The 24190-nt window shown below is 46.5% G+C and overlaps 1 protein-coding gene across 1 annotated transcript in view; it reads right to left on the reverse strand.

The window, feature by feature from the left end:
- Positions 1–878: 878 nt before the first annotated feature.
- LOC134101151 (potassium/sodium hyperpolarization-activated cyclic nucleotide-gated channel 1) overlaps positions 879–24190 on the reverse strand; it is a 55459-nt gene continuing 32147 nt past the window's right edge. The window contains exons 4-8 of the mRNA XM_062554736.1: positions 21297–21515; positions 14210–14356; positions 12339–12579; positions 8672–8836; positions 879–1966 (exon numbers count right to left, since the gene is read on the reverse strand). Of these exons, the coding sequence (XP_062410720.1) occupies positions 879–1966; positions 8672–8836; positions 12339–12579; positions 14210–14356; positions 21297–21515 (1860 nt within the window). The remainder of the gene's footprint in view (positions 1967–8671; positions 8837–12338; positions 12580–14209; positions 14357–21296; positions 21516–24190) is intronic.

Raw genomic sequence — 24190 nt, forward strand, 5'->3', positions numbered from 1 at the left:
AAAGTTGGTTCACTTCAAGAACACTGCAAAATAACATTTTGTTTCTCCTCTCTCACACTAAGGTCTCCTAGCATCCATGCATGATCCAGTGCCCTCTGTTAGCATTACTCCAAAAGACCCAGGCAATACAAAAGGTGGTCTACAGAAATATACTGCATTTACGGAATCTACAGTCTGATTTGCTCATATTTATGGTATAGCAACACTCTTCACTTAGGTGGGGTTTTCAAGTCCCAGGGTTTCTGTCCTTTATAGAATGAGGACTAGATTGTTTTACTGGTAAATGACAGAATGCTTTCAGTGGAGGAGATTGGTTCATACTGTACCCAAAAACTGACTTTAAATATGTGTGCTTTTTGACGATTTCCATGTTTGCTTGTGTTCATTTTTTAAATTTGCTGTTGTTTCCACAGTGATGCCAAAGCCACAGAAAATGAGGACTTATTTTGTCATCTTCTCTCAGATTAAAAAAATGATAATTAAAAAGTCATTGTCAGGATTCATGTTGCATTCCAGTTACAAAAACAAAAGACAAACAAAATAAAAAGGAAATATTCTCCTTATGTATGTGTTCATATATTTCAGAAAGGAAGACTCATGTTTATACTAGTTTTTAAATAGTCAATGCCAAATATTCTAGTTGGATGTACACATATATATATTCGCTTAATATACATTCTTAAGTTGAAGGGGAGATGTGTCTAAAATATAATACAAGGGCAGTCTGTACATAGGGTGTCTATGAGGTTTTCCTTTTTTTAAAGTTTGGAGAAAAAAAAGAAAAAATTCTCAAGTCTGGTATTCTTTTTCATATATCTTCATAAAAATGAATCAAAACATATTTAAAAAAAGAGGAAAAAGAGGAAATGAAAGTTGGATCATAAATTTGACGTAAACCGCAAATTCTTGTCTTGTTCTGTCTCTGTGCTGCTTAAGACTGCCGATTCTCTTCTGGAGCCTGTGGAATCCCTGTGCTGAGCAGCAGGGGGCGCTGTGCGCACTGGCGGCAGTGCTCCAGACGACATCTGGCGGAACAGGCTGACCCGCTGGGGCACGGTGCTGCGGATGCCCCCCTGCAGGGCCGAGCCCGGAGCCTGGGGCCCTGCGGCCGAGCCCGCCTGAGGGGGCAGCGCCGCCATGGACTCGCCTGAGGCGGGAGGCACGGGCCGCGTCACCAACGTGGTGTCATGTGGCAGGGAGGGCTGGGAGGCGGAGAGGTGGCGCACGTCTCGGCTCAGGCTGCCCGACTGCAGGGCCTGAGTGCTCTTGTGGACCTCGCTGCGCTGGGGGGAGGGCACCTGCGGTTGCGATGGCTGCTGCTGGGACGGCTGGGGTTGGGCTGGCTGCTGCGGTGGCTGCTGTGGTGGTGGTGGTTGTTGTTGTTGTTGTTGTTGCTGTTGTGATGAGGTGGAGGGCGATGGCTGTGCGGGGAGCTGCTGCTGCTGGGTGGACAGGGGCGGCTGGATGAGGGACAGCTGCGAGGCGGTGGGCGAGCCGTACTGGAAGGTGCGGCCGGCCAGCGGGGTCTGCACGGGGGGGCTGCACACGGCCGCCGTGAAGGAGCACGGCGACATGAGCGCCCCCTGCTGCTGCTGCAGCGGCGTCTGCGGGTTGGGGGAAGCCGAGTTCAGGTTGCCGATGGAGACGCTGGGCGCGGGGAAGATGCCTTGTATGGAGGCGGCCATGAGACGCGCGGTGGGGGCGATGGTGGCCGAGGCGCTGTAGGTCATGGGAGCAGACTGCTGGAGCGCGGCGGCGTAGGGCGGCTGCGCCGGGGAGTTAATGATGGAGTTTCCAGACATCGGTGTTGAGTTCACCCCCGTGACCGACTGCTTGCGCTCCACCATCATCACCATCTCCCGGTCCTGACGGATGATCTGCTTCAAGAGCTCGTTCTCCTGGGTGTTGAAGACGCCGGCGTTCAGATCCTTCTGGAACTTCTGGAGCAGGAGCGAGTTCTTCTTCCCTGTGAGGGAGCAATGGATAGAGGCATGACTTCTGCCCTGAGGCATGGCTTGGCTGGACAGACAGGACACCAGAGAGGGTAAGGAATGTCTGTTGTTATGGTGTGTTCCACAATGAGAGAGGGATGAACATGACTATGGAAGATACAGTCAATACTGTAACAGACAGTACAGACAACACAGCACGTGCTCCGTAAGTCTAAGGGGAAACTGTGTATATACATACCAACCAAGACTTTCAATGGTCTTAACATGTCTTCATGGAAAATGATTCAGTTCAGCACCAAGTTTAGCATTTTCATCTAATTTCCTTGTCCTCTACACACCAAAGACCACAACACAGAGAATCAACTCGAGACAAACTACAGATGGTGACACTACTATGGAGACTACAAAAAGACCAACAAGAACCACATGTCTACTGACTTTTAGGAGTCAACTAGAGGTGCAGGTTCAGGATCAACTGCTAATACAAAATGAGTAGAGTTACAAGTTCAGGATCATTTGCTAATTAAAATGTTAAACAGCTACTTGCGGCCTGCTGGACGGCTCGAGGCATTAACTTTACAAATTTAGATGAATAGCTCTCGACATGTGTGGGAACAGTCCGCATGATCAAACACCTAACTGTTCAGTTGAGCAGTGTTCATGGAAAAGAACACCTGCGTAGAGTATAAAAGAGCTGGCCTTGACTCAGCTCAGTTAAGGAATCGATGAAACGCTTACTGGACTATTATTGGGGTCCTTTTTCTAACCACCCCTATGACGCTGAGCAATATAAGGTTGGAAAGGGGGCGCTGAAAGTTCTGGCAAACAAATGACTGCTTGCGCAAAAAAGCATGAAATTGCTCTCATCCTGTCACGGGAGATGCTATCTCAGCACTAGCATGACGCTATTCTGCGATCAGCTAATCTTGTTTTAGGCGGCGGTGTTCACAGAGGTCGTGACTAAAGGCAGAATCAAGCCAGAGAGGAGCATTTATATCAGCAGACATTCTGCAAGACTTACAAAGCACCTCCCTGGCATCTATAATTAACTAACAGTCTGAGACTTCATGTTCAAATCGTCCCATTTGTCCTCACTGGTGGGGGGAAAGAGTGACGCTCCGATTGATCTGGGAATTGCTCTGCAGATGGCTGACCTTTTGTTGACGGTTGAGCTGCAACATTTCTGTTGAAGGAAATGACTGAGTAAGGCTGCGCTGCACTGAAGGCTTTGGCGCCAGGCCATTAATCTCCTCACTAAAACCTTGAGGACACTGGAGGTGCTTTTACCTTGGTGGGGCTGGCTGCCTATGATTGGTGCCACGCCGCCATCACTACTCAAGGTGCCACCGGCATTATGCATTCAGCCAGCTTCTGGATGGCGGACATTTTGCATACGGTTTTTATGAAGGATCAAAATCCTCTGAGCATTCAGCTGTCCCGGTACATTAAAAATGTAAATACTTTATCGAAAGAAGAAATGTCACGCTATACTTACTTCTCTAAATGATAAATGACTAGAATAGATTCTAAAATGAAAGAGGACAGAGATCAAACCACCTTCATTTCTAACTCTTCTCACCTTTTTAAAATTAGAAGTACTAATTCTTTCAGAAGACATTACAACTGTAGGCTCAGCAATCAGGTCAGTGATTGGTTTGGACTGTTAGTCCTCTGAGCTTGCCAAAGCCAATATAAATCAAAGGGACAAGATTTTTAATGAATCATTATAGTTATTAATCCAGAACACGCATGATAAGAGCAAGCCAATGGCTTGTAGCATCTAGTGACTAAAAAGACGGATCATTTGTAGAGAGCACTGGAAAAATAACCTCTTCTTAAAATGTCATCTTGAAAACCTATGTTCGACAGAATGTCGGTTATAAGTAAAAAAAACCCCACTGGGCTTTGTGGATTCTATAGGAAGAGCGACGAGTTGTAGTGAATAACGGAGGGGGCGCATAGTCACGAGACAATATATACTGTGAAGTTCCAGATAAAGAAGAACGCGAGCTTCCCTGCACAGTTCCCTGAGCTGTTGAGGCCAGACATGACTCTGCATTTCCCCAGCACACTCCCAGCACTGCCTCTTGTATGGATAATCAAAGGGGCAATAATGGCTGGAGGCATGCTGTACTCTGTCAATGCCAAAGCCTTTTGGCAGCCGTATGAATTGTGACAAATGATTTCCTTAAACTGGGACCACTCTGTGTGAGAAACGGATCGCTCGCTTATTCAGTCTGAAAAGGCCAGGGCCACACGTCCCATTTACTGACAACGTGAGAGAAACAAGAGAAATCACACTGTTTATACGTGCTCCTTTCCTCTCCTGCAGACAGCTACCCAACTAGGGATACTTACTACCACCACTGGGACAAAACACAGTCCAACACATCTACACACTTACACGTCATCTGTAAAGATGGTTGATGCATGGTAAGGAACATGTTTAAATTCTGTAGATGGAAGTACAACACATAAACATGTTATTTGCACTGGTCGTTGGTGCTGGGAGGGATAGGATGGGAACCGTGTAAGTTAAACGATCTAAGTGCAACTACTCCACTTCAAGACAATGTCTAATGCTAATTCAAATTTCTCTGACACACACTGGCCAGAGATATCAATGTTACGTTGCTATTTAGTGTGGCCTATGAATTCATCTCACCAAATTCCTACTGGGATGAAAATTGCTTTGTTAGGAGTTGATTGAAATTAAATTAACACTCTGACAAGGTCAAAGAGAAGCGTTCCATAGCATGAACATCTTAACCCGCAAAATATTAACCACACAACAAGATTGCAATCTGCAAATGAGGTCAAAGACATTTCCAGCTCCAATGCTGAACAGCGTGAAAACATTGTCCTCTACTGCAGGAAAAGAGAGCAACATTCTGAACATAGCTTTGGGTTTCACTCAAAACAACATTTGGGCCTCACATCCTCTGGTTGAGCTCAATAAAAGCACAACGCATTTAAGCTGGATTTGGTTTAGATTTGAAATGGTGCATGTCCAAACTTGGATCCAGAAAGACTTTAAGTAAACTTAAAAAGTAAACATATTTAATCTGAAATCTGTCAAATCCTTGGTGGCACGTTGGTGTGCTTGTCGGCTGCTTGTCTCAGGGGTGCTGTATACGGGCCCCGCGGCAGGCACGGGCCTGCTAAATCACCGGAGACAGTGGGCTGCTATATCGTCTGGGTGTCTTCCTCAAGCACTCTTATCCTCAATGACTATATCATGCCTTCCCAGCACAGGAGTGCTGGAGAGTGTTTTTTCTCTTGCTAACGGAATACTTACACAGAATTTCCTTTGTGATTGAGTGGCATCACTCACGTGTTGAAGCTCTCTGAAGAGTCCTTCATGTGATGATAAATGCCTGGATCGTCTAACGCTATGCTCTCTGCCCACTGCCATTACCTCCTTCTCTGATGAGCCCGGGCATCACAACCTGCTCAGACCACTTGGACTTGGACTACACAGAAGGGGCAAGGCACAACTCTGAAACTGGACTAAAATTGATTTGCAAGTTATAAAACATCACAGCCATGAGGCTGACGCCAAACTCATCTGGGGCTTAAAAATAGCATGCAATAAACTTAAAGCCAGCTTAGTGTTTTTTTTTGTTTTCTTTCTTTTCCCTGCGTCAACTCAGTTTTTTTGATGGGAGAAGCCCTCCCCTTGATCCTAAGTTTAACGTATAGTCCGTCCTAATTCCCGCACACAGACAAACATGGAAATGTGACCAACTAAACACAACAGTCGATTTGAACTTTGTTCTACATGGAAATGATGCCTATTGATAATAGAGCACACTGTACAACATACTAACACAGAAGACATTTATATAACTGTTAGAATAATAATTGGCATGCACCTAACATTATTCACAATTTAGACAACGCAGATTAATCAAACTTTGGGAAAAACATTTCAGCACAACACAATTTGTGTGGCATCATTGTTTTGTCATGCAACTTAATTTTCTTTATATATCCATGTAATAAAAAATTAAAAAAATTACTTCTGTTAAAATCCCATCTATGTGGGTGCTTGTCCGTGAGAGGAGAGTTGGGCAGGAGGTAACCCAACTGTGTCAGCCTGTGAAGCATTCTGCTTGTGTGGGAAAATTCGGATTGGGATGAGGCGTTTACCTGTTGCCTATTCGTCGGCCAGGACACTCTTGAAAACGAGATGAGCTCATCTCAAGAGGAACTCCTGGTCAAATAATTTTTAGATAGAGATAGATACATCAATTGTCAAACATGTCACTGTTGTCAATGTCATTCCTTTTTGTCTCTCTCTCTCTTTCCTTTGAAGAACCACGCAAGCACGTGACCAAATGCAGTCCATATACACAGTCACGTAACATCAAGCACCGATCATGACATTTTTGGTCTTTTCCCTTGTATGAGACAAAACCCCTTTTTGATTTCCAATTTTGCCAAACGTCCCTTCTGTTTTCAGAAGAGGTGTGGTAAAATACTGGTCACTCACAAATCAAAATAAACATGTCACAGGTAAATCTGTGACTCTGTTGCTCTTTTCTGGAGTGGCTAAATGGCAGTTGGAGGCTAGAGGGCAGTGATTTTTGGAAGCCTTCATCCCCTAAATCACACGAGTGATGGAGTCTAAGTGGGAGCCAGTCCTCTGACATTTCACCTCTTATTGACCCTATCATATACCATATCTCCCATTGCTTTCATCTCATACACTTGGCCAATTCTGGTTACAATCATTGTACATCTTACATTACAATTATTTCATATTTTAGATGACTAATGTCCATGATAGGTGGACAGATATTCTGATATATTGAAAAACACTATATAAAAAAATGCTATAACAACAAACAAACAAAAAAGATCATCAGTGCAAATTCAACCTTTTTCCTTAGTAGTTTTCTGCTGTGAAATATTATCCGTAGTAGTTGTAATAAATTATTATTATAATAAATTATAGTATCTATCTTGCCTCTCTATGGTCAGTCAGGGTTGATTAGTGGATGTTTAATTTGTGAATAACCCTTCAGACTAACTCATTAAGACTGACAAATATTTAATGGCACAGAACATTGATAACTGTCAATGTTCCACATATGTTCAGAATGTTTTGAATGCTCACATTTGAATTATTTTCCAAATATGATAGACTGAACCCAAATTAAGACTATAGGCACTTTCACTTAGAATGTTCAATTATGGCTTATCTGCCTGTCTACAGGTCAATCAGCGTTTGAGGCAAAGACACAAACAGGCATAAAGCTGAGGAGTTCCATCTTTGGTGGGCTCACCACAAAGGACATGACAAGAGATTTAGACAACAACAACACAAAAGAAACTACAACATGTGTGCAGCATGGGGGCTTCACAGTAAAGACGTCACAGTGGTCTATGTCTTCCAAACATCTTTACTTCCAAATAAAGTACTGGAGCTGCTCTGGCTCACTGTGTCTGGATGGATTTGATGACATCATCCAAAACAAATGGCATGACCTTTGACCTTTCACGAGTCACCTCACCCTAATACTATCTTCGGAGCTCTACTACGGTGTAACTTTATTAAACTACATTTATCAATTATTAATGGGTTGGAATATAGAGAATTTGCTGACCTGTTACTAATATAGTCAGTACTTTATTTGGAAACAAATCACGGTCATACCAGAACAGTGATTACATACACACAATAATGGAAGACATGTTTTAGCTACAAAGATGACTTGGCTTATGGTTAAATCCCACCAATGTACTTTTTGAATTCTCCTCTTTTTAACCTCTGCTACTCTAATCCTATCACATCACTTCAAGTGGGTCAGTTGTTCAAAGATTGCTCGTTCAATGGAAATTTCGATTCTCCCACAAAAGTGAGTACAACAGATCCCTTTTTAATACGGTATAATCCATATCAGACTTGTTTCATCTCCTACAACAGGAGCAAAACAAGTACTGAGGAATCTGGCAATCTGGCCTTTGTTAAGCATTATTATTGCGTGCCCCTCTGAAAACAAATCAAAAAAGATAGAAAAGAAAACTCTGACTGATTAACATTCTCTACGTGGCCAAACAGAGGTAAGCAGAAAGCAGGTAAGAGAACACTAAGTATGTCTGCTAAAACACATAGGGAGACTTTCTGAAGGACTGGCATTGTGTGTCTAGAGGAGCCAGGCGGATCCTTAGGGGCCCCTGGCAGTGGGATGTTAGAGCTCCAGCTGGGCCCCCTGTGGGTGGGGGTGGGGTGCTGCTCATACCCAGGTTTGCAGGGGAATGGAACGGAGGCACATGCAGATGAAACAAGCTTCCGTCCACTCGCCTTCAGTCCAGGCGGGGGTCGACTCCAAAACCCAAACCTCCGGGGTGACCTGAACCCCTCCCAGACAGCCGCATGCACTTTTGTTCTTCTTTTTTTTTTTTTTTTTTTTTACTTTTTTTTTAACACGATGACAACAATTTGGGTTAATGCATCATTTTTTTTTTCTTCAATTGTTATTTTTGATCGTAAGGATCACAGGGTTAAATGTTAATCCGGATGAGGAGAGAGGAGAATAGAGAGGTAGAGACAGAGAGCATACACACACGCATGCAGGCACGATGGCAGACAAGTGCGTTGAGGGGGACCAGACACACACCACACATGAGTTATGGCACAGGCAAGGCACTCATTAGAATGGGGCGCTAGCAGAGGGAGGGCTGGGCGGGCGTGAGGGGGCGCGGGGCCTTACCGATGCGGTCCAGCCGGTCGATGGCCACCGTCTCGAAGGCGCGGCGCATCATGGGGTACTCCTCCAGCACCTCGTTGAAGTGGTCCACGGACAGCGAGAAGAGGCGGCAGTAGGTGTCGGCGCGGACGCTGGCCGTGCGTCTGCCCTTGGTCAGCAGGCAGATCTCTGTGGAGGGACACACACACACACACACACACACACAAAAGTCAGAATGAAGGAGAGAAATGGCCGCTATCATCGTCATCACCCACGGGAGCAGATGTGAGACGCACACAGTCGAGACTGATCTCCACCCAAATGAATGTGGAGCGGCTGGGCGTGTTGTGGGTGGGAGGCCAGCATGACGCCCATGTGAATGAGCCTCGGGCTCCGCAGCCAACGTGTGCTGCTGTCGCTGCTAGCCCCCACAGCCCATTCGTCAAACGGCTCCGTGGCTAATGACTCCTCCACACCAAACTGGCTTGTGCTGAGCTGGCAGCATTAATGAGCACACGTGAAGCGCCATCAAGGAAGCGCTGCACCCGGAACCTTCTTCTGTAGCTGCTAAGAACAAACTACAGCGACTAGAGCTCATGCCTCTACTGGGGCCTGTTGCTAAACTCACAAATCATTTATTCCTTCATTCACATCACAACTCCCACCATTCCAGGCCACGCTCACCGCTAATGGACGAGGACCTTTTCCCACTGGCTCGCATGAGCTACTAAATCCAAAATATATTGAATAAATCGAAGGCTTTAACAATAATAGTAGAACTAAAATGATTCCCAAATGACTGGTTGTTCCATTATCTGCTGTGAAGCTTTCTGAGGAAATGGCCCCCTGCCTTGTGCTATTGTGCGACACCATGTGTCGTGAAAATTGTGAATATCCAATTTGGCCACCTCTGCCAATAACGACAGACGTTGTCAGTTTTATCTCGCTCGTAACAGCGCGCGTGTCCTGGAGGCTGAATAAAACATGGCATTAAATGGCCGTTTGAGGACCGATGCCCTTGACATTCAGAGCTCAAGTTGTGGTGTGCGCCGCTGCCAAAAGGCCGGCCTGCTGGACGCCTGGAAGCCACACTCCAGCTGGGGGTGTGAACAAGGTAGCCGCACGGACCTAATGAAGAAAAGCACAACGTGCTGTCTAATATACACATATACGGTATACACTTGGACATTACTGGGTGAGAAACGCGTGCGTTGGGATAGCAGTGAGGGAAACCAAGCACAGATGCGCGCGCTACCTAACACAGTGCTGGCCGCCCTCATAGCCTCTTACAACCATACGACTCCAATGGCCCATCAGGTCGCCTGCAGCGGAAGGGGGTTGGGGGGGGGTTGGGGGGGTCGAGGGGTTGGAGGGGGCAGCCAGGCATGCTGGCGTGACGAACAGCGCTTTCACACATGTCGTCCAGCGAGGCTGTCCACCGCAGGGCAGTGTGGGTAACCAGCCATGAGGCCATGTGCTTCCTGTGCAGATCTGTGTGGAAACACAGCCATGACCACACTTCCCCACCGGCCTTACTGCCTGTTTTCAACTAGACCTGGGAAAGAGTTGTTTCGCATGACAGAGATAGCCAGACAACAGTGAATTGCGTTTGGGAGTTGCTTGTGGGAGTTGTTGATTGAGTTCTTGTCTATGGGCTTGCATGCGTCTCTGAGCCACTTTAGGTTCAAATTTAGAAATTCTTCGAAGGGAATTCTTTGCTAGCGTTTCATTATGCAACTGGAAGGAGCTGTGTTTGGGGGAGGCAGCCATCAGCAGAGTTTGCTCCATCTCTTTAGCCTAACAGCAGTTCCCATGATTCAGTGGAGGAGAAGGATGTTCTTCCTGACAAGGCCAGCTGCTGTGGTGCCCAGTCAGCACTGATCTCCTAATGCCACACTCATGCCACGCAGCATAAATATCCCCCCACCAGATGGGCATCCCACTGGAGCAGGTGGCTGGCATCACAACTTAACATGGCAGAGAGGCCAGCAACATCCTCCGTGACACTGGGGGAAAAAGATTATCAAGGAGGGCTGGGGGGAGGGATTTCAATTTCCTTTTTCCATTACGGCATTATGAAACATAAGGGCAGCCGACAACATGCTAAAAACTACAGCCGGACACATGGACGCTGGTCAGCCACATGATCTGATCTCAGACCTGATCTCAATCATCACGTGGACTTGAAGACAAACCTGACGTGAATCCTAACACCCTGATGTTTAGCTAAACTTTGGAAGTTATTCAGCCTTATGTGCGAATCTTACCTCATTTTCTCTTTCAAGACCTCAATCAAACATCATTTTAATTCATGAAAAAAATATATTTGATAGATTTTGGAGCTCATGAAATTCTGTTAGAGGTTCAGTACAAATTATATCATTGAGATTGGCAGGCAAACTCTCACACCTCAATAAGAGAATGTTTGTAGTAACACGTTATTATATAATATTTTACCATTTACATGATGCAATTCAAAGTAATACTGCTTTGACGTCCTCAATGCAAACTGAATATATCTAGTGAAAAGAATAATACTTATCCAAAGAATCATCATATTGTGTCAACATTTCATTTTTTCAGATGAAAAATGAAAGGGAAAGCTTTGGGGGAAACATTAAAAATCAATCAAAACTCCTTTGTGGACCAAGCTTTAGCTTTTTAGTTCTGACAAAGAGGGAAAAGCATCTTTTAAAAGTCCGGGCTTAGAAGTAGCAGAAACGGTTCCTGAAATTGCACACAATCTGTCACTATTCTTAGAACCCTTTCCGTGGAAAATGATCTCATTTGAAATAAAAAATTCACGGCGAAGACAATATAAAACATTACACTGTGTCACGTAGTCCCATTACACAGAAAGGGGACACGGAGGCCAAATAAATAAATAACGGAATAAGGTAGGGTAAACAGCTTCGTTTTAAACGGATTGATGGATTAATATTTAATGTCAGGCCATGTTTGCTAGAGAGGGGGAATTACTCCCTCAATTACGCGAAAGGAACATTTATTCAACATTCAGTGCCATGACAACCTCTGCCTGTCCTCTGGGAGAGTTGATCTTCTGCTTGGTCCCCTCTGCCTGAACAGATGAACATTATGTAAGGGCTCGTGAACGCAAACCCATTTCCAGGACAGGAAAGTGCCCGATGAGAGTCTGTCACCACTCTGACAGAACCTCTAGAACGCTGTGGAACACAGCGGAATGAGCTCAGCATGGTCCACCAGGACCAGAGCCTGTTTACCTCTCAACTGACCTCCAGATACAAGTGACTCACCGAGGGAATCAGTGGAACATCTAAAGTGTGTTTACAGAGGAATGGAAACCTCAAGGGCTCAGCATATCTATTTGTAGATGCCTATAGAACACCTTTTAACCTGACAGATCTTCTAAAGTCTGCAGAAATCATCTTCACTTAACAACATTACCCATAACACTTTAGTACTTCATCCATGAGCCCAAGATTATCACACCAAGCATTCAACACACTCTCAACTGCAACACCAAAGGAGGCACTTACTGTAATTCATGGACTGATGGAAAATTGAACAAACATACCATCAACAGGGCCATGGATTAATTTATATTCTTCATCAGCGTTTGAAGACTAGCATGGCACATTAACAGCAAATTGGCATTCTGCTCTGTTTGTAATTACATGCTCAGCACCCAGCCATGGCCACACACACTGACCTCCGAAGTAGGAGCCGTCGGTGAGCTTCATCTCCTTGCTGACTTTGGTGATGACGCTGGCGACGCCATGCTGGATGAAGTACATCTTCTTCCCCACCGTGCCTTCGCGGATAATGTAGTCGTTGGGCTGGAAGACTTCAAACTTGAGTTTGCTCAGCATGCCCGTCACGAAGTTGGGATCCGCGTTGGCAAACAGGGGCATGGTGGCCACCAGCTTACGGCAGTTGAAATTAACAATTTCCTATGGGCACAAGTACAAGATAATGTCATTTCATTACAATGTTTTATCTCGCTAATGCAATATTGTAATCTAAAATCGATTTGGCTCTTAAATAGTTGACTGTCATATCCCTTTCCAAATTGCCCATTTCCAGCCGACAACAAACAACCAAAGGCCTTATCGCCACGACTGCCATGTCTCGATAAATTTGATACCTGCCTTGGCAGCAGCCAGACAGTTGTTGTGAATAATGAAGTTGTCTTGCTGAGTCTACCTTTAAGCCGACATGAGAGCAGAGGCTTGTTTACTAAGCAGTCTCTAATTTCCTGGGGAGGAGGATGAGGAAGTGTCTCTTAGCTCCAGGAGTGCTTTTCTAGTCCTGTTAGTTGCTCCTCCTGCGGGGGTCTGCGTGTGTGTGTGTGTGTGAGTGTGTGTGTGTGTGCGTGTGTGTGTGTGTGTGTGTGTGTGTGTGTGTGTGTGTGTGTTGGGGAGGAGGTCTGTTTGTTAATAGCAGCATAAGCACACAGAAGGAGCAGTGTGGCATCCCGAGCTGTGGGACCCCCCCGACCCCAATCACAGCCCTCCAAATAATGAATTAGATCCCACATCCTCCTGCTCACGGCCGCGCCAGGGGGAAACAAGCTTTCTACTTTATCTATTTAAAGACTATTTGTCATCGGGCGACATTCATAAAAATAGCAGCAGTGACCAGCTGCAAAAAAAAAAGGAAAAGGAAAAAAGTGTTGCAGCGATGAAGCATTAAGTGTTCTCTCACCTTGCAGCATCATCACTTGGGCTCATTCTGTCTTGTTATATCAGAGCTGGCAGAGTTATGAGGCGTCATGTTATTTGTTAAGCATCGCACACATCTGCATCCCAAGCCTGTCTTTCACTGGGACGAGCTTCAAGCTCCTGTACGTGGCTCTGTGATACATGGCTCTTTTTCCTGCTCTGATATTTTTTTGTTGCTTCTGTTCAGGGCCCAATTACCCAGAGGATTTACAGTGTGCGCCATTACAAAGAGACAAGCTATCTATCATTTAAGGAAGGGAGCTTAGCATTGCCTTGCTTTAAAGCTACTCAAATTGTAGCCCAACTGCAAGGCTGTGATGCGTTTTGCTGCATTCTAAATCCCTCCTGCATTGTAATGAGCACTTTTCTACAGAGCTCTGCTTGACCAAAGAGGTCTAAACTACTTAAACATTCAGCGCGCATTTTGTACTTTTAATCACAGCACCGACAGCCTCAGTCTGATGGACAGGCTAATGTCTTCCACTGCGAAAGCCCAGCTCTACCATTCTCTGACCAACTCATCAATATGTGTAGTCTATTCTCTAAATACATCAAACAACTGATTTGACGTAAGGGAAATGGATACTTGGAGCGGTGGCCTTTCTCGTAAAGTCCGCTCAAAAGTGTTCCCCCGACAGAGGGCATGCTTCATATTACCCATGACTCTCTGCTCCTATCCGATTCCCTACATTTTTCCCATACCAAAATATCAATAATCAGGCACCATGTAAATGACCTTAATCTGTGTTGTCGCCGAGGATATCGATGGATTAATTTCAAACAAATCGATGGCGAGAAGGCTCTGAGGTGTGAACGCGTGGCGTTGAGAGGCTGCAGCGCGGCGTCCTTGGGGACTCACCTCTTTAAGGGGGTCATTGAGCTCGTTGAGGATGTTGTCCTCGTCGAAGATCTTGCCCTGGTAACGATGCTCGTAGTAGTCGTGGATCTTCTGCCGCATGTCAGCAGGAAGCTTGTGGAAGGACATGTACTGCTCCACTTGCTTATACTGGAAACATACAGAAGGGCAGTGCAGTGCAGTGAGTTGAGAAACATTATGGAATGTAAAACATATGACAGATTATCATTCAAAATTGAAATGGAACCAATAAGACTGGGGATGGCGTGACATTTCAAAGGAAATGAATCCCTGCCATGTTTTCTCTCTGCCCTTGTGATATTTTGCCACTGTGCTTGAGTACGGATGGTTTTGTAGGGATGCAAAGCTACCTCACTCTCATATTTCTGAGCCTTTCCACATCACCACCTTGTTACCATCTTCTTTACATGAACACAATTCTCTTGCAAGGCCACATATGCATACACATTCAGTCAGGCAAATACATACGCACTTATTTCCAGCTGCACACAGACATAGCCATTGCCATGTGCTTTAACTAGCAAAGCAGGTGGCAGGTGAGGGCGCAGGTGTGCGTGCAGGTATGGCCACAGGCTTTTCCGCTGACACCAGCTGGCAACTCTGATAACATCACCATCTGTGGGCCTATCACAACCTCAGCGCCCCCTCCCCCCCTCCCTCCCCAAACCATCGACACCCCAACCACTGTCACTCAGCCCTGCAGAGGGACCTGTGATTCACAGGATGAGTTGCAGTCTGCCCTCACACTGGGGCTCAATGATGTCTCATGACTACAGGCCAAGCGGCTGACAAACCGGCCTTAGACATTGCTTATGACAGGCCATGTGCACTCACTGTCTGTTTAGCAGCAGGCTAGCTATCCTCTGCTATCCTTTGCTACCCACTGTTCTTAGTTGCAGCTTTTGCTCAATTTAGCCCCAAGACCCTTCTAGGAAATTGCCTCTTGTGGAGTACGGAAAAATGCCTGTGGTTTGTGCAGCTGCTTTTAAGGCAGAGGATTTGTAAACATTAAAATAAATAAATAAATGAAGAAATAAATAAATTAACAAATAAATAAACAATTTTCCGGCATCTGGACCCACATCTTAATGCATGGGGCTTAAATCTGCAAGTCTGTCTGAGTGCTCAATCCTGGCAGCCCAAACAATAGGAGCTAAATGTGACAGATGCCCTCTCACTCTCTTCTAAGCAGCACACCATTAGTCTGGAGCTCCTGAAAAATTAGCCACGTCTGAGAGAATTACAATCAGCCCATTTGGACTGGAATGACTGACCGGCTATTTAAAGCCGCGCAAAGGTGAAGTGGGAGCAGTGCACAGTGAAGCAGGCTTCAAAGGCCCACTTAGGTCTTGTCTGGGAGGTTCCGCCGTGTCATCTGGTTGGATGCCTCGGTGTGAAGAACACCATTCGGACACGGAGCGGGCGATGCGATCCGTTAGCACTCCAGACACGGAGCAAGACACGCGCAGGTGACCCGCCGCTACTCAGTGTGTGTGTCTGAGGAAGGGATCCACCTCCTGCATATTTCATTAAACAGTAGCGTCAGCATGTCATGCTAGCAGGCAAATAAATATGGGCTGTGTCAGACTTAGCAAAGACCTCTGATTTATGTGAGGGCTTGGCAGGGAGCCTGGACACCAGACTGGGGCTCCAGACTGTGCTGAGACACACACTTTTTCCGCAGCGGAAAAAAAAAGGAGAACAAGAACAAATCTTTTGGACCTCGTCCATTTTACAGTAATCAAGCGCGGCGCAGCTGGACAGCTAGGGGAGGCCGGCGGCCAGAGAAGGCAATCTTCAGCGCGTACGGAACGGCGGGCGTCAAGAGCGGCAGGCTTTCGGGGGGGTTTGTCTCTCGCTGTCGCGCTCTGTCTCTCGCGTCCACTGCGGTCCATCTCCGGCTCTCTAGGTGCAATCAGATGTGCCAGTCAGCTATCCGGCGACAGTGACCAGCCCCCTCGGCCAAAGTGACACAGGAGCAGACCAGCAAATAATAATTTGGCCCGACTGAGTGCACAGCCAGCAAAAGCAAATGTGCTCCTAACTGATCCGGGCACAGCTGCGGCGGGGTGATAAGGCAGGCCGTTTTGTTTGAGGCAAATTAATTTACACTGTGTACACAATAAAAGCCCACATTCTTCTCCCCCATTTTAAAGGCAGTTGAATTTCAACTTTGATGTGTCGATGATGATCACTTTGGCAGGGACTATGGCTGGGTCACTGTAGGTCATAGCAACACACACACACAAACACACACACACACACACACACACACACACACACACACACACACACACACACAAACAGACACCCACAGCCCCCAACTAATCCCTCTTGATTCACTTCAGGGAGGGATTTCCATCAAGCGTTGAGTTGACTCTCCGCCACCACGCTAGTCCCCCAGGAAGAGGGTTCAATTGTTTGAGGAACATTTGACACAGCATCACCCTGCTGCAGCCCTGTGTGTATGCTATAGAGTAGTGCGCCATTTAGAGACCAAGCTAAAAACGGCCACTCTCTCTGAATTATTAACAAGTCTCCTGTATCACTCACTCTTCTATTTGTGTGTGTGTGTGTGTGTGTGTGCATGTGCGTGCCTACGCCAAAGCATCTGAGTGCATTTGTGTTTCTTGCACCTTGCATCTTGACATTCTGCATCCAATCTGCATCTTGACATTCTGCATCCAAGCTTGTGTGAACACTTGCTTGTATATGCACAGTGAATGCCTCTATATGGATTTCCAATGAAATCCTGTGTCATTTTGGCTTGTGAGCTGTTGTGGACGCAGAAAGACTTCTACCAATAGCATCCATGTGTTGTGTGGATAGCCTCACCTCATGCTTAAAGGGATTTTCCGCCATTTTTGGAAACAAGCTCATTTTCCACCTCCCCTTGAGCAAAACAATTGATATTTACCTTTTTCCCGTCCATCCAGCCATTTTGTGAGTCTGGCGGTACAACTTTTAGCTTCAGCCTAGCATAGATCATTGCAACGGATTAGACCAGTAGCATCTCGCCTGCTACCATCATGTTTAAAAGTGAATAAGATTTCTGGTAATTTTCCCATTTAAAACGTGTCTCTTCTCAAGTTAGAAAGTGCAATAAGACCAACTGAAAATGAAAGCTGACGTTGCAGACTACTGGCACTACTACTGCTTGTTGTCTATGGGGACTATTTTCAGATGCTGCGTGATATCACTGAGCCCATGGTACGTTTGCAAGTTGCCTTGATTATTACGCCAGATGAGAGTGTAGTTCCATGTCAAATCAGCCTAGAAAAACGCCAGGTTTCATTTTCAGTTGGTCTTATTGCACTTTTAAACATGATGCTAGCAGGCGAGATGCTACTGGTCTAATCCGTTTCAATGATCTATGCTAGGCTGAAGCTAAAAGTTGTACCGCCAGACTCACAGAATGGCTGGATGGACGTGAAAAAGGTAAAATAATTGTTTTGCTCGAGGGGAGGTGGAAAATGATCTTATTTCCAAAAATGGCGGAATATCCTTTTAAGGCATACAGTATTATTTTTAAAAACAATCTAACTGCATGGCACGTTAGCAAGGTACTGTATATGGCACATAAAACGTACTACTATTGCAGAGTGCTGCACTGTAAATGCAATAATGGCTAGTTTATGTTACAGTAATAGTAAACTTACTTCATGTTTGTTATTCAAATTAAGTCTTTAAATATGTTCCACAAACAATGCCAGATGTTTTAGTGCTATTTTCATGATCCTATGCATGTATGCATGTATGCGTGTGTGTGTGTGTGTGTGTGTGTGTGTGTGTGTGTGTGTGTCTCTATGTTGTTGTGTTCCTCCAGACTGTGGTGCTGGACTCCTTGCGGGCCAATGAAAGCACTTGCATCAGTGATGAGTGTGTTGTGATTCACAGGGATCCAGAGGGCTTAGCTAATGAAGTCTAATTAAGTCCACTATGTACTCTGTGCATGCAAGATGCTGCTGTGCTCCCCCAGAAATAGGTCCTCTTCACAGAGAGGTGACATCAAATTAACCTTGCATCCTCGCAGAAGCAAAATGGTGGACGGCATTGAACAACATTAAGGCTCCTTCTTGTAATTTCCACAGGCAAGCAACGCTGTGAGAAAATGTACATCACCGCGTGAGAAGACAACAGTAAAAGGAGAGGGAGGTTATTTTCGCCCCTTTTCCCGATTATTTCCCCTCCCAAATGGGCCATCATATTAGAAGTGCTTCTGAGGAGAGGCAGGGTTATATTAGATGTCAGAACCAATCCGCCCGCCCGGCTTCATCCTCCCCAGGTGGAAATCAGGTGAAAACAGACCAGCCCGCTCCTGCTCTCTGACTCACAGGAAGATAAAATACCCCACTGCTGCCAAAAGCACTTTGTTCAACACAATTCCAACAACAGTCATTCAAGCGGAGGGAAATAACCAGGCCTTTACCTGGCTGAGCAAGATGCTGATGTGCTATTTGGCAATAAAAGCAAATGAAAGCTATTCGGGGTGGAAGGTCATGGGCTTGTTTGCTTTGGCGGCCACGTGTTTTGAAATCGGAAACTCGGTTAGACGCTCCCGCCCTCTGATAGCCGCGATATTAGCAGACATCATCTTTCGGACGCAGCCATAACAATACGTTGTCATGGAATAACATTACATTACATTATCCCCATCCCTTTGGAGAATCCGTGCAATACAACACAAAACAATTATCTGATGTGTTGATGGAGCTGCTCGGTAATGAGATATCAAGCAGAGCAATAGGACCAAATGGCCTAATCTTAGCTGAGGGACAGCGCTCAGGGCTCGCATACAGCACGCCTCATAATTGCATCTCTGCAGCACGCTGGCGCCTACGCATCCTCATATATTTCATATATACTATATATTATTTTATATGTGTGTGTGTGTGAGTGTGTATGTGAGTGAGTGTGTGTGTGTGTGTGTGTGTATGTGTGTGTGTGTTTGTTCGTGTGCGTGCGTGAGAGAGAGAGTGTGTGTGTGTGTGTGTGTGTGTGTGTGTCTTTCACTTGCTCAGGGCGTAGGCCACTGGGACTCAGTACCTGCCTCAGGCACAGGAGCCACACCTGCAGCCGGGCTCACTACAGGGGAGAGAGCTGAGTATGTGCTGCTGCCACTCCTATAAGCCTCCACACTCACATGGCTCTCTCTCTCTCTCTCTCTCTCTCCCTCCCTCCCTCCCTATCTCTCCCCTCTCTCTCTATATCTCTCTCTCTCCTCCCTCCCTCTCTATCTCTCTACCCTTCCTCCTTTCTCTCCCACACGTCTCTGTTTCTCTTTGGCTTCCCTGGCTCTCCTCCCCTGCACCTCTCGTCGGTGGAGCTGAGCTGAGCCGCCGTTCCCCCGGGGGGCTGATCTGAAGCGGGTTCATCGCCCGTTTTTGATCTGGGATCAGAGCCGCTCGGCTCGACGGGGGGAGAGCGATGAGAGATAATGCCCGTGCGTGCGTGCGGGCGGGGACGCCACCGTGCCACACCGCGCTGTGCCACTCTGCTCCTCCACAGTCATTAGGAGGGTAGTGCGTGAGCGGGCTCCTTCAAAGCACACATGTGGGCCACGGTTATCTCCCCACCCCCCCATCCAGGGCCAGAAGAGGCCCTTTCCACCAGTGGGACGGCCTCCTCGCCAGTTGCCATAGCGTTTGTGTTGTCGTGGGGATTAGGGAGCTTGGAAAACATGATTGTGTGACTCCGAAGCAAATGGCTTTGACTGTGGAGAGCTCCTCGTGGGCCCGAGGCTTAAAACAGGACAGGACCTGGCACAGAAAAAAACCCTATTGCACCGGTCTCATGTGCTCTGATGGCCACTCATTACCACAGACACACTATCAACAACACATTAGCAACAACGGGACATAAATACTGAGCATGCTGGGGGTCCAGCTCGCTGCTATTGACCAGAGCCTGTCTCAGCAAGGTCACCGCATCATCTTTAAATGAGCGATAGCCACTAATGCGGGGGCCATTGGATGTAAATGAACGGAACGCCTCGTCCATTTGCGGCTGCCTTGTCATTGTCACTTTCAAGGTGACATGGGCTCTGTGGCCGCTGGAGATAAGGAGGAGCATGCCGCCTCTGACAGGTTAATTGATGTGCAGTGTGCAGCGCTCTCCTCCTCTCCTCACTCTGGTGTGTGAGGCTACTCCACCAGCTCACCGTATCCGCTCTTAACGCACTCACTCTTTTTGCTTTCCCATTTTGCCAACTTTTCTGAACACCGCAAAACAGACATGATCTATTCAGCTGTTTTCTCAAATATTCATTTGCAGCTGGCGCAAAAAGCCGTCTGATTTAGTGGGCGCACACTAGGCTGTTTACTCCACAGCAGCATGTGTGGGTGCTGTCAAAGTGAATGGATTAAGCTCTGGCCCTGTACTGGGCTGTGGCGCATCATGGTGCTTATTTGCACCAACACATCCCACTCCAAAAGCCTCTCTTGAGACGGTGCACAGAGTCAGTGGGGGAGCTGTCATTAAACTGTGGTGGATGCATCACAACTCTGAAAAGACTCATTAACTGTGGACTGGACTGGACTGACTGTACTGTACATACACACAGAGGCTGCCAATTAAAGCCCCATCTCCATCTGGCTCCGTCTCTCTCTCCAGGATCTATACTGTATGTCAATCATCCAAATGGCTTGGGCCAGGAACAATGCATTGGAGAAACCTCAATAAGCATGAGCATTTAAGCCTCTAATTGAGGCTCAGACTGTACAGGGAGTATAATCTCGCCTCATCAGCTTTGAGGCCTGTAGAACATCAGCATAATCTATACTGTCATAATGTGTCAAAAGGAGCAAGGCCTTCAAAGGTCTCTGATTACCACATGAAATGATACCATGGCAGTGAATCACTCACACCGTGTGAAACACGTCTCCATCCAGAGGAAGTGTTTGCACTCGCACTGATGAATACACAGTTCTCTTGTTTACAGAGTATCAGGAAGTGATGACCTGACTAACATAATCCCCAGCTCTGTTGGCACGGTTTCAATGGCTGTTCATGTGACCAGTTGATCCATCTCCCCCTGTGCGTGTGGGCAGGCGTGGGCGGCCGGTCTTACCTTCTCCTGGTACTGGCGTCGGGACGAGTCCAGGGACTGGATGAGGGCGGTGGCGTGGCCCACGAACATGGCGTAGCAGGTGGCGCCCACGATCATGCTGAGCATGGTGATCCACAGATCGGACATGCTGACAGGCGCCCGGGCGCCGTACCCGATGCACAGCATGTGGCTCATGGCTTTGAAGAGGGCATAGGAGTACTGCTTACCCCAGGAATCATTCTGTGGAGGGGGGGAGAGAGAGAGAGAGAGAGAGAGAGAGAGAGAGAGAGAGAGAGAGAGAGAGAGAGAGAGAGAGAGAGAGATGAGAGGGAGGGGGCACAAAAGACAGAAGGATGGAGGGGAGGTTACCACATGAAGGACCTCAGGCAGCACGCGGTGATGGATCAGTGGAGCGCCGTGGAACATCCTGACAACATACCCTTCATGCTTCACGAGCTCACAGTCACGCAGAGCCAGCTAAACTTCTCTCTCGGTGTCAGTGCACGTTTTCCTCTATTTCTCTCTCTATCTCTCTCTCTCTCTCTCTCATTCCCTCTCTCTCTCTCTCTCTCACTCTAACTCAACGTCTTCCCGTGTCTTCCCTTGCGCCAGCTCACCCTGGTCCACTCTAGTCCGCGGGCGGCCGCTGGGTGCTGAACAATCGTTGGCTGTGAGCGCCACTAATCAACATCTATTACTCCGATTTGTTTTGTGCGGCTGATGCTCAGCTTTCCCCGTGGCCCGCGGACCCCAGCCAGGCGAGAGAGAGAGAGAGAGAGAGAGAGAGAGAGAGAGAGAGAGAGAGAGAGAGAAGGAGAGAGGGAGAGGGAGAGAGAGAGAGAGGGAGAGAGAGAGAAGGAGAGAGAGAGAGAGAGAGAGAGAGAGAAGGAGAGAGGGGAAATGAGCAGTCCTGGACTCAGTGCTCTCATGGGCCATTAGCACAGCTGTTCAGAGCAGGACTCACTCATAGGGCTGCACACACAGGAGCACAACATGGCCAAGGTAGCTTGGATCTCTACCAACACGGCAGGTCATGCACGCTAATCACTAGAAATCTTTATTAATTCAATGAGATCTTATTGTGTTCTTGTCGAATATCATACGTTGTATGTGAAGTGTTATATAATGTGGCAGGAAACACCCCAGTGGAGAAAAAAACATATGAATATTTTAGTTCACTGAGGAGGAAAATTGGGCCTTTGGGGAATTGGGATCCTCTCTGGGATGAGGAGGAAGTCCAACTGACTCATCAGTTTGTAATCGTACACAAGTGATGCACAAGGCGTAATATATGTGAATATACAAGTGAATACAAATAAGACATTAGTCAAATCCATTTCCTGTTTTGAGTACTAAAACGGTTGCTTTGTCAACATTTCATGTTAAACCAAGATGACTAATCAGAAACTAAGGGCTGCATTATTTCTACCTTTACTAAGGTGTGTGTGTGTGTGTGTGTGTGTGTGTGTGTGTGTGTGTGAGAGAGAGACAGAAAGGGTTGGCAATATTACTGTAAAAGAACAAATGGTTGGGTGTGTGTGTGTGTGAGACAGAGAGGGTTGGCATTATCACTGTAAAAGAACAAATGGTTGGGAATGCGTGTGTGCGTGTGTGTGTGTGTGTGTGTGTGTGTGTGTGTGTGCGTGTGTGTGTGTGAGATCGGTACAAGGCTTTCTTTGAATGAGGAATGTGACAGCTCTGAGGCAGAGTCCTGTAGTTGTTTCCAAGTTGCTGACTGTTGGAATCACTGTGTGTCCTTTGAAGACAGAAAGTGCTGAGGAAGCCTGGCATTTCTCACCCGATGCAAAACTCCAGCGGAACATTACCGTAAATCTCCTCCCTCTCCACACCTGACACACCAGGGTGTGCTGCTGCCACCAAATACATCACATGGCAGCCCTATAATAACTCCTGCACATGCTGGGCACCTTTTAGAAAAATCGGATGATAGCAACTGTGCCATCAAACAGCAACGTTCACCCCTCTGTTTGAGCATGAAGGCCAATCCATCATCCAGACAGAGGTAATGGCAAATTTATGGCTAAATTAGCTCCTCCGCTGACTCACCTATTAATATGAAATCTAATCTCCACGCTGATTGCTTGTTTCTTCTGGGGATTGATGGGAAAATGATCTGATAATTACCTATGCTACTGTCATCAGGAACTGAGTCTGGACTGCTTGGACTATATCACTACCTGTGATGGTGCACACCAACATATGATTAGGAAACTGAACATGTCAAAAGTAACCATGTTTAAAGCTGAAATATGTAAAAAATACATTATACAGATATATTTTGTGTTGCACAGCAATTTCATCTAAACGTTGTAGAACCTTTGCTCTAAAAAATATTCAAAAACATATTTCACCAGTTGAAACTGAGTGTTGTGACCTGGGTAGGACAGCAACAAGGACACCCCATTAAAACCTACAATTTCCTTTTCTGTGTGTGCATGTGTGTGTGTGTGTGTGTGTGTGTGTGTGTGTGTGTGTGTTCGTGTGTGTTCGTGTGCGTGCGTGTGTGCGTGCATGCGTGCATTCATACATGAAACATGTGTATCATATAACCTGTAATGACATGATGGGCCTGTAGACTGTGTCTATTCTTCTTGTTGTACAGACATTGTGTCAGTCTTTCTTCGCTCCACATTACTATAATTGCAGTAAGACAGTGGGCTGGGACAGAGTATCAGATAGCAGATGAGAAACAGCTTATCACTATGCTGCCATAAATAACTTTACATGACAGAGGCTCTGAGATATTTCCTCCTGGAAACGCTCTCCGTAATCTAATAGACAAAGGAGATTCAGCCAGTCAGAGTAGCCCTGGAGGCATCTGCATCACATGACCCGAGGGTTAAAAAAAAAAAAAAACAAGAGCATAGCAACATACACAACATGACATGGGGATC

Source organism: Sardina pilchardus, chromosome 14 (genome assembly GCF_963854185.1).
Source record: "Sardina pilchardus chromosome 14, fSarPil1.1, whole genome shotgun sequence".
NCBI lineage: Eukaryota > Metazoa > Chordata > Actinopteri > Clupeiformes > Clupeidae > Sardina > Sardina pilchardus.